At 38.6% G+C, this 17,954-nt stretch overlaps 1 protein-coding gene across 2 annotated transcripts in view; it reads right to left on the bottom strand.

Annotated features, from left to right (window-relative positions):
- Positions 1 to 17,954, bottom strand: part of khdrbs3 (KH domain containing, RNA binding, signal transduction associated 3) — a 117,908-nt gene that overhangs the window by 49,450 nt on the left and 50,504 nt on the right. For both annotated transcript variants that reach the window (XR_014624574.1, XM_084379042.1), the window contains exons 2-3: positions 15,614 to 15,732; positions 5,228 to 5,344 (exon numbers count right to left, since the gene is read on the bottom strand). Coding sequence is in view for 1 of the 2 variants with exons in the window: in XM_084379042.1 (XP_084235168.1) it covers positions 5,228 to 5,344; positions 15,614 to 15,732 (236 nt within the window). In the remaining variant the exon portion in view is untranslated. The remainder of the gene's footprint in view (positions 1 to 5,227; positions 5,345 to 15,613; positions 15,733 to 17,954) is intronic.

Below are 17,954 nucleotides of genomic sequence, written 5' to 3'. Positions count from 1 at the left end.
GGACTACACTGGTACTGATGTGTCTGTGATAGCTGAACACTAGTATTAGTGCAGTCTTGTATTGATAAACCTCACTTGCATTTACAAAAGTATTTTGACATTATTTGAAAAGTAAATCAAAGGTTTTAGTGAAGATTTTATTATATTAAATAAATAAAATTTATTTTTGTTAGTTTTTTGTACAGTTTTTGTTTTACAGTTTATGGTTTATCTTAACCCTCTGAGCCACAGAGTTCCATTGCTGTCTGAAAACTATTACAGACACATACCAGCTCACCATATATATATGTCATATATGTTATATATTCATTGTCGTTATGTCATTATGTTACAATCAATGTATACAATACAATGCCTTATTCATCTGAATGATCTAAACTATTTTTAATCACTGTATAGACTGGATATATCTGCTATCTTCACAGATGCTCCAGATCTGACCAAGCTTTGTTTACAGTTTATTGGTGAAAAGTTTTGTGTCAGTTGATGTTGACTGAGTTTGAGTTCATATCCAGTCAGAGTTTTTACCATCTGGAGAGCTTGTTTGTGTTCATTTTGCCAAATTCATGCTCCAGTTTATTTCCGTTTTTCATTAAGAACCTCGTTTTTGATGTTCCAGTTTGCTGTCCTGAGACCAGCCCAGTCTTTGAACCTAACAGCTTTATGTCTCTCTTTCAAGCTATGTTTTATTTGAACAGTGATCTAGGGTTTGGAGTTGGGAGATATTTTTATTGTTTTGACTACTACAGTGGCATTAATGCAGAAATTGCTATAGTCCATAGTGACAGTGACCCTGTTATTCAAGCCTCTCTCGAAGATGTCCTACTTAGTGCTTACCAGGGAGCCGTGGAGTTGTGTGACGGTATCCTCCAACCATTGTAGGGTGCTGTGGGATTGTGGTTTGTGATGTTTTAGTTCCCATTTGTACAGTGGAAGTGGCAAATTATATTGAATTCTGTCAGTCCGACAATGGGTATGTCCACATACTGTTGAAATGGCAGAACATCATCCAACCTACAACTGTTATAATCCTCCAAAATAAACTTTGTGGGTTGTATTCAGTATGACTGTATGTGACCAGCAAAGATTCTTCTTAAAAACCATATGTATATAGATATATATTGTTCATGTTATGTTGTAGCAGCAGCCCTCATTTGCCATCACACCTAATGTTGGACCGGCATTAGTTGGCATAGTTTGCTAAGTTTGTGTTTCTTGTGAATTAGTGAAACAGTCATTAATTGGTGGCGGCCCGCAACAATATCAATATTAACAGCTACATTTATGATCTTTTTGTTTCAATGGGCTACGTCATTAACAACAAGTCTTCTTCACACGTAGCTCACCTGCTGTTGTGAAAACAGCATTTCAGGTGAAAAACAGTTTTAGTGTTAGTTTAGTTTAGTTTTGTGTTTTTTGGGTGAATTTCTAAAAATATACTGCTGATAAAGAAAGCCAACAGAGCCGACACATACAATAAGAGAGAACCCAAGCAAGGCAAGGCGGGGCAAGCCATTGTGCGTCTGAGACCAGAGGGGTAGAAAGAGAACTGAAGGTAAAAGCAAGGTGAGCCGATTAAAGGAGAATGTGAGTACAGTAAACAAATTATTATAGTAAACAATAAAATAAGGTGGAGAACCTACGAGAAATGGGGTAATCCCCCACCATCCTGTCAGTCCATGGGAAACACTGGTTTTATGTTCCAAATGCAAATGTTACTTTTTGTTGATGTTTTTCATGTTTCTCTTCGGATCATGGTGGTTTATGTTGGTATTAAAGCCTGATTGATACTGGATTTTTAGGGCAGATACAATACCAATACAATACAAGAGAGTAAAAAAATTCTGATATTGACTTTGAACATTACGTTTACATAACATATAGAAAAAAGCGTTTTGACATAAACCTTTAATTGTAAGGTAATGGAAGCAGGATATTTTACAGTTTAATAAAATTTCTAAATGACATCAGGGCACTGAAACAGTTAATAGTAAAAAAGCATCTTTTTCTGCATTAAAACAGATGTTAAACATATACTTCCATACAGTTATATCTGATAGGCAAATATCAGCTGATAATATCGGGCAACCAGTAAATCGGTTGGGCTGTGGTTGGTATTAGTCATTTTTGTGACATTTGGTTTATAGTTTTAACCATTAGTGAGGTGGCTGTAAACAATTCTTAACCCCAGCTGTATTTTGCTCATGTGCTTTTGGGTTCGTGTCCCCTCCCACCTAACCCCCACTGTCTAGACTTAAGAGAACTGAAGTTGAATTCAATAGATCGGCCTGATTGTCACAATACCTCATGAAGCTATTTGAGTCACTTTGAACCGATATCAGTAGAGGATCTGTGCAAGCCTAATCGCAAACTGTTTTCCAAAAAAGAGCCAATGAGATCGCAAACATAAGTCACAAAATTCTACACAACCTCTAAGACTGAGGCAAATCTACCCAACACCATCAATACCTTCAGGGAAGACAAGAGGTATGCGCAAGGTGAGGAAAAAAGCAATGAAAGGGATTAAGACATTGATGATGACAGTAGAATAAAACAATGACAGAAAAAAAAACAGCCAGCAGGTTCAGATTATACAGCTGCTGTCCAATTAGCATTGATTCATACAGTATGACAATGTCAATTGACTTAGTAAGCCTGTAAGCTGGAGACGACAATGAAATATGTAATTTGTTGCCAAACACTGTCAGCCTGAACTTTATCTCTCATAATTCATACGCTTATTACAGTGATTTAAATTATACCATCCCTAGATCATCACAAGATAATGGACTTACAATTTATTTGCAGGCACACACAGCTAGGTTAAAATTTTGATGTCGGACAGTTCTCACATATACAGACCAAATCCTTGCACACAATGAAGGTATTTCTCCGCAGCAGCACGCAATTAAACCCGACACAGGACTTACCAAAAGTGAAACAAAGACAATGTGATTGTTTTGACTATCAGGAAAATTAAAGAGGGAGTACAAGTCCCAGGGAGGAAAATGGATGAGTTAATCACAGCGCTAACGAGAAGGGGGCGCGGAACACGGATGCCTTTACATCATCCTGCTCTGACAGCGGCAGGACAACCGCGGTGCCATAACCAGGCGGGGAGACTCTGACTCCGACAGCTCGGTGCCTTTCAACCTCTCTGCACTCACATTCTTGTCAACACAAGATCAAGGTCCCGCAGCAGCAACTATCTGAGCAATTATCCCAGCTCTTCGCACTGTCTCTGCCATATGTAAGAGCTTAAAAGGGAATGTTCTGAGCATTGTACAGTTTTATCCTCCAACACATCTATTATACTGTATTTTCTGAGTACCAAGACTACAATTACACTTCCATCTTCTGTCTTCTGCAGAGTGAAAACTATATATTATCTTCCTGTCAGTCAGGCAGACATACAGTACAGTATGTATTTTATATAAATATTCTAATATATATAGAAATGTTCCCTTAAAGGAGACACTGCCTCTCTTGAAGTCTGAAACAGCTAGACAGCTTTGTTTTTTACTTGACTTGAATAAAGCCTTGAAAGTAGACCCCTCTTTTTGCTCTGCAGTGGTGCAGCTCCCTGACCTACACAAGGAATTTCAAGTGCTCGAAACTATGATGCACATGCTGTGCAGCTGAAAACGGAAAGTCAGCATCCAGCTGAAGATAAAGAAGCAGTTTTGTAGTGAGGGCGTATCCCTCTTCCCTCCTTAAAAAAAGAGGAAGCCGTGCGACAGAAAGCTGTCAGTCATAAATCCTGTGTTGAGTCTGTTGAGACAGGTAAGGGCTGCCGAGGTCAGCACATCTCCATGACAGATCTTTTCTCCAGGTAGTCGAGAGGAGTCGACCATCAAACACTATTGATCACGGTAATCAAAAAGAATGTGCTGTATGATGGTGAGGATCATCGCCGCCAACAAATCAGCCCTGACAAACAGAGGGAGCGGAGAGACGCAGACGAGCCAAGTGAAGTCGATTTATTCTCTGTTAACCAGTCCAGCGTGCAATCAATTCTGCTGCTAAAGAGCCGCCGTTAGAGCCATTTATATCCTCCCTGTATGTACCCACATGATCATGGATTATAGGAGTCGTTAAGCGAGATCCTTGTGTTTGAAATTCAAAGTTTGAGCCTTTTTCATAAGATTCATCCTTTTTTACCACTAAGGTTCCATTATAAAGAGCATTTTTCTCGCTGCGGCAGGGAAAACAAAATCATACATCCAGATAGAGCGTTGTCTTGTGTACAGCCTGCACTTGATTCGACTGTGTGTGTTTTGTTTATGAGAGAACAGGCTTTGAAAGATGTCAGGAGTGTTTGGTGATCCCCAAGATCATTCACATTTCCATAAACTTTTGAAATTTGTTTTCAAGATGAAGCTGTTTTTCAGAACTGTAAGCAGTCCATGAGACTCGGGAGCTGTCAGTCAAATGTAGTCTGCTCACATCTGATTTAAAATGAGACAAACATGTAAACATAGAGATAAAGTTACAAAGAAAACAACTTGATTCGAGATGATGACATCTGCTCTGTGATCACGCTTTTAAGAGTAAGTTACAGCTTTAGTTTTTCAATTTAAAGGTTTGATTTTTTTATTAGTTGAACAACATTACAAACATTCTGTTGCTGGACACAAATTACAATAATGATGTTAGATTGCAAGATTAGCTTATTTATTTTTTGTACTGAAAACATACATGAAAAAATGTTTGATTGATTAAGTAGTAGACTAGCAGAAAATTATTAATCATTGAAGAAAAACTAGTAATAATTCAGATTTGAGCTTCTGAAATGTTTATATATTCAAATATACATAATGTATTACAGTGACATCTTTTTTAAATAAATATCTTTGGGTTTTAAACTTTTTAAGATATTTCAAGATGTCACCTTGTGCTCAAGAAGTTATGGTGGGTATTTTTTTCAGTATTTGCTGATTTTAAAAAACAAACAATTAACAGTTTTTTGGAGAAAGAAATGATCTAATTAATTAATCCCCATTTTGGAACAGTGAGGAAAACTGGAACAAGCGCATGGATTATCTGACAAACAATTCAGACCGCCTCCATTAAAATGTCTCTTTCCTAACTTTAAACAAACTGGAGTTCCAGCCCACCCTTACTTCAAACAATGTGAAAGCAGCAGAGATAAAATAATGTGAAGATAAAATAGTATAAGGAGCAGGTAAAACAGGAAGAAAAGTGAAATAACAGAGTGGGTTGTTACCTTTTCTTTGTCTCTCATGGATCCTTTTCCGAGAATTGACATCTTTGTGAGAGTGTCCTCCTGTAGTCTCTTTAACGAGTTCCCGCGTGGCCCGAGGAGTTTGCCGACAAAGTTAAACTGCAACAGAGAGCGAGAGCGCAGATCAATCACAATCTGTGTGTTTGAGATAAAGAGTAAAGACATTTGTGATGTCAATCACATGTGGCTCAACCAGCAACTGAAGCTAATGAAAACTTATCAGCAATTTTTCCTGTTGGCGTTCTGATAAGATCAGTGTGGGAGCATTTCTGAGACGTCTTGCTCAGGTTTAATGTGTCACTTTTAATGGGCTATGGTTTTATATTGCGTGAAGATGCTCTGCCATTGACTCCCTGTCAGAAAGCCTTAGCAGAACTGTATGTACAGTAGCAAAGGTGTAAGTCTGGATTCAGGAGTTGGGGGGACAAAATGGAGTCAAATGTTCTTTAACAAAAATAAAGTGTACAATGTCATGACCTGCATGTATATCAATTTATCAAACAACCACTTTTACTGAAACTGGACAATTAAAACTAAAAAACTAACAAAAACATTGGGTAATACATAAAATGTGACATTTTTGATGAAGTAACCTTATACTGTAATCACCAAAAGTGACCTTAATGGAGACGTGGCACTTATGTATCAGGCTATTTATCATCTACATGATTAATTATGCTGTTTTTCATTTTTCCAACAAAGAGTCGTGTCCTTTAGGTTCTGCTGCAGTATAGAATGCAATAAGACAGGGAAACTCTCAGCAATTCAGGTTCAGGCAAGCTTCAGCAATCAATGAAAATGTATAGTTAAGAGAATAAGATTACAATAAAAAACAGAATTAGAACAAAAGTCATAATTAAAATGGGATACAAATAAACATCTTGTCATCTTGACTTTACAATACAGACTGTAAAAGTAGGGTTGCAACGGTATGAGATTTTTACTGTATTACACGGTATTATGGTATATGGCATTAAAATATAATTTTTACAGACCCTTTATCATAATTTCACTAAATATTAAGTAGTATACCGCTGCAACCCTAACTGTAAATGAAAACAAAAATGACATTTTGGGTGTTGGATGCTTTTATTTGACTCATGACAGCAGAGACATGATGGGAAACAAATGTGGAGCAACATGGGACAAAGGTTCCACAAGCCAGAGACAGTTCACAGACTGCTCCTTTAAGTCAAGGCCACCAACCCCAACCAAGCTTTATTCACTGATATAACACGCGTTCAATCATTTGAGACAATCCAAAAGTAATGAAGGGACACAGACAAAAAATGGTCCAAATCAATGCAGCATGGTATTTTCCATTTAACTCTGAAGTCCGAGCTGAGAGTGACTTCATACCCAAGTTGGCCACGTTCAAATGTAACAAGACAGGAAAACAGTTCTACTCAGGTTCGGCATTGTTACCAATACCTGTTGATAGCACCGCTTTCCTCTGTAGTTTGCGCATAAAAACACCAAAGCAACATGTCCACAGATAGAAGTTGAACAGTACTGTGTGTAAACTGATTTAATCAGACACAAATAAGACAACAGAAGTGCTAACTAACTAACAGTGTTTTCTACAGCTTTCACAGCTGATAAATTGAAGTCGGTGGGTAAGGTGCATCTGACTTTCTGAGTCCAAAATCCAACTTCAGGGGGCAATCCAGTTGAAACTATCGACTTGGAACATGGAAATTTCGACTTCCCAGTTCAAATGGAACGTGACTGTAACCCTGAGTCCCTAGGTTAAGTTTCTTCGCAACGGTAACCTGTGATGCCACTTGGGTAATTCTCTCAGACTCAACTCTCACCAGACATGATTATAAGACCCTTTTCACAGGAAGTTTACTACTCCCAATGTCTAGTAGATCGTCTTTGAAATGTAAAATTGGAACGATCCTACATCAATAACATCTAACACTATACATGTTCAACTAATTAGCCTCAAAGTGCAGTCGAGAAGCCTTGAATCTTAAACTGTCAGAGTGCTAATTGATTAATGCAAACAAATCAAAAATGAGTCAACATGAAGAGGAAAGTATAATTAATTAATAAAAAACACAACACCACCATTGTATTTATCATTATGATGGCAAATGTGACTATGAAAAAAATACATTATTTAGGTCATGTTGCACATGTGCTTCTGCCTGTATCCTTTTGTTGAATCAGAACTTTACTGATATCAGCTCAAGACATTTCCTGAATCCTGTTGAACCGCATATTTATGAATGTTTTAACATAAATTTCCAGTATGCAACATTATCATAATGTGCTGTTTTGAGCTAACATTGAACTTGACCACCTCTGGCATGTCGCCATCTATCAAAGGCTTAGATGACTTCACAAGGTCACCGCTTTTCAGCCATAAAAACCCAAATGTTATGCATTCCTATGAGCTAAGCTGTGTGCAGACACCCATCTAAATCGTACAACCTTTACACGGGCTGAACACAACTCCACCAGCAGCTGTAGATGGTCAGGCAGACAAAAGGAGAGCGATGCTTTTCTCGCCCTCTCCATGTTTTCCTTTAACGGTGAGTTATACAGCTGTCTCCCTCAACTATCTAGGTCATCAATTAGCTAGCAGGAGGTAAAAAAAACAAGAGCCAGTTTGGTTATACACCTCACCTATATTTCTCCTGCCTTTTTGTTCAAATGCGAGTGCTTATTAGGAGGCTTCTGCCAATTCCTGGGTGAGGGATTTGAGAGGCAAGCTTTAGTGATTCGCTCTAATGCAGTAACTGACTGTTGGGTTTCTATCCTGGCTGGGCTGAATTGAGCACGTCTCAGCCACCATAAGTTCCTTCAACTTTTATAATTACTCCAAGACCTGTGACTGGGAGTGATCATACAGGAGTCCATTCAGCCCATGCTTCAACCCAGATACCATTCCCCCACTGTGTTAATTCAAACCCTGTGCTAGCAAATGGGAATAAGTGGCCTCCTGCAAAGTTATGACCTTGGAGTGATGAATATGTAAGACATGTCCACCTTCACATTACAGCGTGTGCACTCCACTACATCACCTGAAACATTTCAATACTACTAGTGAAATTTGCACACTAATTAACTCCAAATACACTGAGTAAGACACGAACTGTTGGGTCAGGAAAATACGATTTAAAGCTATCTAAGCAAACAAGATAGGTCCCTCCTCTAATGTATTCAAGTTTACAAAAGAATCATCAAAGGAGACAGCGGGGCGAACAGAGGGTGTCAGGAAATGCTTTAAATGTGCTGAGTTTAACCGATGTCCTGCGCATCCATCATTTCCACCTGGATGGAGCCTTGATCACTGAGCTGTGCCGTCTCCTGAACAATGATTTGCAGAGCCAGATCACACAGCCGACTTCTCTCTGTGTTACTACAGCTTTTGTGTGCCCATTCCACCTTTCTGACAGGTTGTGTATCGGACACAGCGTCTGGGATGTTTGTATGGATATCTCAGTACACGTTCTACGCTTGAACAAAAAGCAGTTTCCTAATCAAGAACAAAGGGTGACTGTGTTTCTTTTGCTATAGCCGTGTAGGGGCCATAACAACTGTGTATACATGGGCATCAGGCAGAGAGTATAATAGAGCAAATTTACAGGAATGGAAAAAATACACTGGCTGGGAAAGAGAAATTGAAACATGACAAACAAATATGAATTTACTCTGCAGCTTGTTTGAGACTCTGTGAAACCAGGGACACATTTAGACACTGAGCCGAGGGAAGAGCAAATGGCCAGTTTCATTTAGAAGATACAATGTTGTCGAAAGGTGGAAATTTAAAAAGACCCAGAGTATTGGATGAATGAAAAAAATGGTGACAATTTTCTTGGTCTGAATTCAAATTCAAATCCAGTACACCACATCATTCCTCTGTGCTAACCAACTGATCGAACAGAACACCTGAGGAAACTCTTCCTCTGACATCCTCCTCAAACATACATTTAATTAAAGATTACTTTATTCATTTCAGTATGTTTATGACTGAGTGTCAGATATGTAAACAATGTGTATCACTTAAATTAATGTCCTGTGGGCGAGTTTCTAATTTAATCGTTCTGTCATTCAAAACAAAAATTAATTAAACAGAAGGGATGTCACGTTTATTGGCAAAGTATATCTTTTCGTTTTTGTTTTTTAACTAATCCATGTTTTTAAATTGTTTCTTTTAATTATAATTTTGGGTGGGGGTCCACAATATAAAACCATTTGTACAATGGCAAAATAATAAAAAAAAAAATTTGTGCTGCACACATTGAAAAGGTCAAGCTTGACAGTCCCCCACGTAGCTTCGGGGGTTACTGCATCCCCAGTGTGAGTCTGGTTGGGGACCTTTATTACATCTTGTCTCTCTCACTTAATGCTTTCTCTCCAATGTCTGTAATAAAATGCCCCAAAAACAAGTTTACAGGAAGAACTGGTCTAGTTTGATCAAAGTCTGGATTACTGGCTGAACAAAGCAGGGAACTGCTCCAGCCCTCAGACTCCCAGAGAGCCCAACAGGCCCCAACTGGTTAACGACGATTTGATTTACAGTGATTTTGTCTGAGAGTGTGGTAAAAGTCACCATAACACAAAAACATAATAATGAAAAAATCTGTGTGCAATTACCTGACATGTATATACTGCTAATTTGACTTGCCAATTACCTTTTGATGGGAAACATCAATGCTACCTGGACTGTGTCTTTTCCAGTCAAATTTGTGCTTATATATTTCTGTACACAAGTTGTGGGGAGGTGGTTGGGATGGGGGTACGAACACAGTTACACACGCACCCAAAAATCTGTCAATTGCAACTAAATTATATATTTTCATTGGGCCTAAGAAGTAATTTTTTTAAATAATTGAAATAATTGCAATTTCTTGTTGCATTTGATTTAAATGAATAATTACATGTGTTTGAACCTTTATTCATGTTTACAATCATTCACGTAATGTGTTAAGAAATTACATTAAAAGGTATTATCAGGTGCACCTAAATAATATGCTAGTGCACCTGAATGAAAAAGTTAGGCTCACCAGTTCAACCAGTGTGAAAAATGAGTCTGGGTTAGCTCCCTGACTACTGACTGTGGTGAGGTTTGGGTGGCTTCATACCTGTCATTCATCCATGGTAGTTCTGGTCCTGTTTACAAACAACCCAAAGGGGGTATACATGAGGTTATACAGACTGACAGGTAACTCATTGATTGGAAAGTTTAGGCAATTGTCATTCTGCATTATCTTGACCCATATGGGGAAATCAAACTCCACAGCAATTTATGCAGCTTCTAATGTGTATTTATGTTCTTTGGTCTCACAAAGAGCTCACAAAGAAATAACTGATTATACGCATATTATCAGACTGCAAATCTGCCGTATGTTTTTAATAATGACTAACAACTGAGCGGTGCAAAAAGCAATAATGACTTATGGATCACAGTCAGAGACTACGTGTCACCTATGCAAATGCATGACCACTAATAAGTGCTCTAATACTTCCTGAACAGTTTGCGATCAACAGATGGATTTATCAGTAATTTAGGTTTTTAAAATTGTGCTCAAATCAAAAACACATAATCAAAAATCCTGTGGTTGGTCCACTTGTTTTCACACCTCAAATGAACCGCACCACAGCCCCATGGAAGCGAACCATGACCTAACTTTCCAAGTGGTTTTGCTCCAGTTGGTGGTCCGCCAAGGTTTGATTGACAGCGTCTCACCAGCGCAAAGAACTGCACCAGTGTCAGTTTTAACCAAACCAAACAGGTTAGGTGTGAAACGACTGTACTTTCCAGCAAGCATTGTATGCAAGAGTGATTATTGAAGGGAAAACAAATGCATGACTATTTTGTGACTTTGCATATATCTTCATTAAACGTGTTTTCTCATTACGTTAACAAAACCACATTTCAGTTGCTGTTAATGTATGTATCTCAAAATGAGTTTGCTGTTGCAAGTAAGTAGTGTTTAAATGCCATTTCTACGAGAAAGGCCTTGGATCGTAATGCCCTGTCTGGTTTAGACCTTCATTATTAAAGCTTTACTTAGATGGTTATTTGGAATTAAATAATTTAATCAAATAACCAAACAGTAAAACTGTGGCTGTGTGACATTTCAGCATAAGAATCATGTTCACAGTAGACCCAGATAGAGAAACAGAGGGTTAATAGGGTAGAATGTATTAGAACACTAGGCTTTCACTGTCTTGAGCCACTTCAGACAGCATCATAGGTAACGTATTGACATAATGTAATGATATTTGTTTAGCATTATTTTAAGTTCCTGACTATTTAAAAAGAGATCATGCAGATCTGCTTTATATTTGTTTGACTAATGCCAGCAAATGTCAGAGTCTTAATCTGGACATTTTAACACATCAGCAGCCAGTCGATGTTTGCAGAGGCGCACACATCTCCTCGTATGGACAATCCTCAGACTATATGAGTCTTACGGAGCATATAACTGTAATCCCCACTGTTTATCAGAAATCAAAAATCCGTCTGACTCCTACTGTGATTGATGCTTTGGGGTTTCGCTAATGCTGTAGTTATCACAGGGGATTATGTGATTTACAAAAACCTGCCTGGGCTCCTGTACTGCTTTATGTCATTAGGCTGTGTGAGAGGATTGTGCTGCTGCTGCTGTCTGTAATCACTAGAAGAAAAGCTGATGTGTTTAATCACAGGTTGTCTCCTGCTGCTCTGTTGTGGTGTCAGTTGCGCAACAAAAATAAAATAAATAAATACAAAGAAAATACAAAGAAAAAGAAGCATTGAGTGAAAACATACAAAAACAAAATTTGGATGGATGCACCAAAAAGCATAATGTGGATGATTAGAAGGACAGCAGACACACATAGATAAAGGATGTATGATTAATCACACTTAACTTGAAGGGGGTACAGGGGGGAGGGTGGCACATCTGAGATCTTTTTAGCATTTGCTGAATGTAATACCGCGAGCTTGGCAAAGGTGTGCTTACAGAGTGATTTTGCTGAGGACAGCAGGACAGCAGCGACAGCAGAAGGATAAATCACTGCTCCCAGCGCAGAGAAAAGCCACAGTCTGAACTGGAAATAAACCAGTGGGACTCCTTACGCCTCGCTAATGGCCTGCGGTGCTTTCTGCCAAAAGATGCTCTCTGAGAGAGGGCCCACAGATCCGGCAAATGTACAGATGAGCGCTGATAGTGCATCCTTGTTCAAAAGGTGGGATATTTTTAGTGCCTGAGTAGGAGTGACATTATGTGTCATACTGCTTAAATCATGATCTAAAATCTTAGACTCTCTCTATTTCTGTAGACAAGGTTTCAATTAAAGGAAAAAGCATTTGTAAGACATTGTTTGCTGCAGAGCTTTCTCTACAGTATTCAAGTGTCCATCACTCTTTTCAATACCTCAGAACGTCCAAAAATGTGTCATTGTTCGGTATTAAAAATCATCGCTGAGGAAAAGCTTCATTTTATCACAGGGAATCAGCACCGTGGAACTTGCTGCGTGGTGTCCTTGCCCGCCTCATTTTGATAAAAAGCGATGTTTGCGGAGGATGGATTTAACCTCTCTCCACGTGCTCCTAAATGGCTATTTGGAAAATGTCTGTGCCACCTCAATGCCAGAAGCCAAAAGGTGATGCTCGCAGCTCAGGAGAAAACCCATTCAAGTCAAACCGATCACTCTTGCCATTGCTAGCTGTCAGATGGAACAAATTGAATTTGTCTTCCTTCGGTGGCTTGTTGGAGCTCTAAACAGCGTATTAGCAGCTCTACTTATCAAAGCTGTCAAAGCAAATCTGTTTAGCTGTGAACCTAGGAGACTCAAATCAGCCTCCACAAGACACTACATACGTACCTACACAGCCCTCAGTGATCAGTGAAAATGTATTGCAGCTCTTCATCAGATGATGACTCTCTTTCTCAGAGTTAAAGTCACCCAGCAAGCATCGATTTGGTCATTTTGAGGTCCAAAGACATTTAGACGTCTGTGTTGAAACTAGGCTAAGAAATCACATATACAAATATTCATATATCTGTTGTTACATCAAGCTTTCGAGGTCTACATTTCAGCTGTGAAGCAGGTCTTAACCAAACACCGAAATATAGTCACTGAAATGCAGCTTGAACAATGGCTGCAAAAGCAATTTTGTGCAAAAATAACCTATATGCTACGATTTAATGTAAAATAATGAGTAGATAATAAAAAAGGGCGTGTGGCATCCAATAATCTTCATCTGCCAAATGATTATTACAAATCATATTAATGTTTGTTGTAAGGTGACTTCTAGCAACCATACTAATTATTACGGCAGCAAAGGAGGAAGTCAGCTGAAGTAGTATAAAGAGAAAAAGGTCATATCTTTTGTCATTCTTTTAACTTACTAACGTAGTTATGTGGCTTCATAAGTTATACTTACATTTGTAACTGAATGTATATTTGTATTGTAATTATTTAAACCCAAACCACAATGTTTTCCTGACCCTAACCAAGTAGTTTTAGTGACTATATCCAAGTAGTCTCCTTGCCTAAACCTAACCAAAATGCTGGTGTGCTCCATTGGCCATGCTTTTTTGGGAACGCCGATGTATGTTATTTTAAGATTCACTGGCAATTGACCTAATCAGTCATTTAGGTATGATGATGCACTTTGTAATAGACCCTTAAAAATCTCTCATCCAGAGTCACTATGAGAATCTGACAATTGGAGATAGTAATTTCGTTAGAATCCAGTTGGCCCATCTACAAAAGTTTTCTCTCGACACTTTTTAGCAATGTTGGTTACTCTGTCAACCACATTGGTCCAGACTGAAATTTCTTTAACTTTTGAATGGTTTGCGATATTTTTTTATTTTATCATTTTTTTTACTTTTTACAAATTCAAGTCTCCTCTGTATTAGTTTCAATAACTTTGATGATCCCTCGATTTTGGATCTAATGCCATAATCATAGTATAGTTTTTATTTGTCAAATACTTTGTGTATTCTTTATTACACAATGTTAGCATGCACTTGACTAAAATTGTGAACAGCATGCTGACACAAGTATGACATGATTAAACGAATAGTTTAATCATGTCATACTTGTGACATCACTAACTTGTGACTATGCATTAAATAGTTTTAATGCATTTGCATAAATCTTCGACTTTATAATACTGGTAATTAATTCAGCCAACTGCTTCCTCTTATCACGCTGAGAAAAACTCCCAGTGCTCAGTAGTTTTCATATTTGAAAGACAATTATTTTATATTAAAAAGTGTTGAGAATGGGGTTTGTCACAGAGCTAACACGGCTTCATGTTGGGTCTACCATCAAGAGCTAAATTAAAATCTGGGTGTGGACTAATATAAAACCTGGTATATAGCTGAATTTTACACTGCATTTTTAACTGTATGTCATTAAATACTAATGATATTGAGCAGAAAAGCATGTTTTGGGTTAATTATACCTAAGTGCATCTCTAAAGCTTTGCTGGCTCACTCATGAGCTGTCCTCCTCCATCCACATACTGCAGGTTACCACTGTCCTTCCCCCTGGAGGCCTGATGTGAAAACTTGAGTGATGTCCCCGTCTAAGTGCGTCCCGTCTCACTTTTACACCAGCCTCCCCATCGTGCTCCCAGCAGGAAATCCCTGTCATGCACAGAGCATGTGTCTCCAATAAATGCTGCTGCCGGTGAAGGCGGGTGAGGCTGGAGTGCTCTCAAAGGTGACAGCAGTGTTATCGCTCAAAACGGCTTCATGTGGAGGTCATTGTGAAGCTGACTGTCCTTAACTCTATACGTGTGACTTATGTGCAGCTTTGCAACCGTACTCTCCCATTACAAGCTATTTTTGCAAGAAAAACAAAAGACAGAACTTGAAAAATAAGCGCATATATAGCAAGTATCATAAGAAATTCACTGCACACTCAAGAAAATGAAATCCACTGTGAGATAATTCCTTTGAATCATATATTCATAAATATTCATTGACAAATTAATATACCGAGACATCAAAGCGTCATTGACCAAGGTCAGTGTAATAGAGAAGGTGTGTGTGTGTGTACACGTGTGTGTGTGTGTGTGTGCGTGTGTGTGTGTGCGATAGTGTGAGAGTGAGAATTACGGTTGTAACATCTCAAAAGCTTAAACAATTCTTCAGACGGAAGGCAACATCCCCGATATAGTCCTACCCCAGTTCTGTCAGCAGAACTCTGCCTGTACTTCCAGATATGTTACATCTAATAACATAAAGCATCAACAAAAAGTGTCAAGTGGCTGTTGTAACAAATTTAAATCAAAACCAGAGCTACTGTAGTTGGCTTCATTATCTATAAATAACACAATCTAAAATTCTCTATCTGAGCACATCACATTCTTGGAGAAGTCTCTGGTGGTGGTAGTATAGCACTTACTTTAGGAAACTGCTTGACTGGTATTAAAACTTTCTGGCCCAGTTTCATGTTCTTGTTGATGACGACGTCAATGAACTTCTCCTCTTCTTTCCCCTCATCTTTCTGAATTTTTTCGATCTCTAGAAAGACAGAAGAAGAAAAGCAATCAGTCAGTGTTGACAGGCAGCAAATATACAAGATTAAGGAAATTGAAAGAAAGTGAGAAAGTTTTCTTAAAAAAAAAACAAAGAGAGAGATAAAAGGATCATAACGCTCCTATGTCTGCGATATGTACAGAGCCAGACATGATTAGCCTAATGATTTCCATGTTGTTTTTGAATATAAAGCAGGTCTACATGCTATATAAATACAGTGAAGATATCAAAACACTCCACTGAGAAATGCACACAGCTTGTATTCAGAAACTGTGCCTTCAAAAGAGACACCAGAACTTCTTTAATGTTGTGATGTCACAACTATAAAGTCATCACCCTCAACCACGCCACCAGCATGGCCGTGGTTGCAAAAACACTGTCAGAACTGAAGTGGAAATACAGTGGCTGGTGCCTGCTCTGGTCTGTGAGAGCTGACCAATCAGAGCATACTGGGCTTTTCAGGAGGGGGCCTTAAGAGACAGACATTAAAACGGAGGGAAAATAGAGGTGCTGCAGCAATGGACAGTATGAAAAATTTTCACATTAAAGCATGTAACATTTTCTCGTAGAAACCCAATATAAAAGTATGAAACTGATAATAAGCACAATATGGTACCTTTTAGTAGTCAGTGTGGGTTCAAGAGTTTAAAAATAAAGTGTTATTTGCTGCAACCATTTCTTGACAAACACCAGTTTTTCCATCCAATTAGCACTCTCTTGTAGTGTCATTGGCTACTACGCTAGTTGCCAGAAACAGTTGGTGCCCCAGGTTTTGGCATTAGCTTTTGTACAGGTACAACAGTACCAACCATGGCGAACTCACTGTGACTACAAGCTGTGCGTAGACAAACCATGAAGGTATCAGTCACCAAGAAATAGCTTGTTTTTGTTTGTTCTCACACAGGTTCAAATAAAATGCAGTATGCTTTTAATTCAGGCCCTTAAGGTGCATTCATACAGTATTTGTAAACGTTGGACAAAAAGAGGTTAGCAGCTTCTCCAGTCCTTATGCTAACCTAGGCTAGCCATGTGCCATCACAAGGACCATACTTAACTAGAGCTGAAGCAACTGGTCAATTGTTTGATTAGTTGATTCAACTGATAATAGTTTCAGACATTTTTCATGTGAAACGTTAAACATTTTTGGATCGAACTTCTCACATGTGAGATAGTCTCTCTTAGATATCTTTGTAAATTAAAACTCTTTGGCATTTGGACTGTTGGTTGGACAACACAAGCATATTAAAGACATCGCCATGGGCTCAGTTGAGGTTGGTATATTTTTTATAACACAGAACTGAAACTGAAAAATCATCTGATTCAGTGAAAAAAGAATTGGCAGATGAAGTATCAGTTGCAGCCCTATACTTAATGCACAGATATGAGATTGCAATCAGTCTCCTCATCTCAGAACAAAGAAGGAAGAAGAAAGAAGAAACTTCATCCTTAAGCTGATTGATCTGCTGCTGTCCGTCTATAAAATGTCAGGGAAAGAAGAAGGCTAAAACAATTTTCCCCAGGTGATGTCTTCAAAGCTCTTATTTTGTCCAACCAAGGGGCCGAAAGATATCCAATTCGCAATGATATAAATTACATAATCACATTCTATAAGGTGGAAATATGGAATGCATTTTTGCCTGAGAAATAATGAAGCAGTTATCAAAGTTGTTGTTGATTTATTTTCTCTCAATTCACCTTTCTTTCTTGTCAGTAGTTGCAGATTTGCTCAACCCTTCCAGGCCTTTTAAACAAACTCTGTCAATGCAGTTTGTAATGACAAAGAATGCACGCTCCCTATAGCATCAGTCATCTCACCTGCTAGCTGAGTCTCCATCACCATAATACTTTGTAATTTCAGCAGAGACACCAATTTACTTGCACAGAAATAAAAATGATGGGGAGGACACTGGAGCTTGCACCTCCAGGCTACCAAAAATACTGGCTGTCACACTTCCTCTTATGGGAGAGGTAGACTTTGATGTATTCGGAGATGTAACCTTGAACGTTTAATCAGATGGATAACATCTGTGTTTCAGTGCCAGGAAAATGGTTTTGCAGAGAGGGCAGCTGAGAGGAGCGGGGAGGCTACGACAAAGACTCCAGGCTAAAAGCCCGGCAGGGGAAAGGGTGAGGCAGAGGGCGAACTCCATCACAGATTTATTTCTCCTGTTGAAAATGATTTTTCAATGGAAATAAAATAAGATCAG

The sequence above is a fragment of the Pagrus pagrus genome (genome assembly GCF_965226575.1).
Source record: "Pagrus pagrus genome assembly, chromosome: 17".
NCBI lineage: Eukaryota > Metazoa > Chordata > Actinopteri > Spariformes > Sparidae > Pagrus > Pagrus pagrus.
The sequence above is the reverse complement of the archived record's forward strand: the minus strand, read 5'-3'. Positions and strand labels throughout refer to the sequence as shown.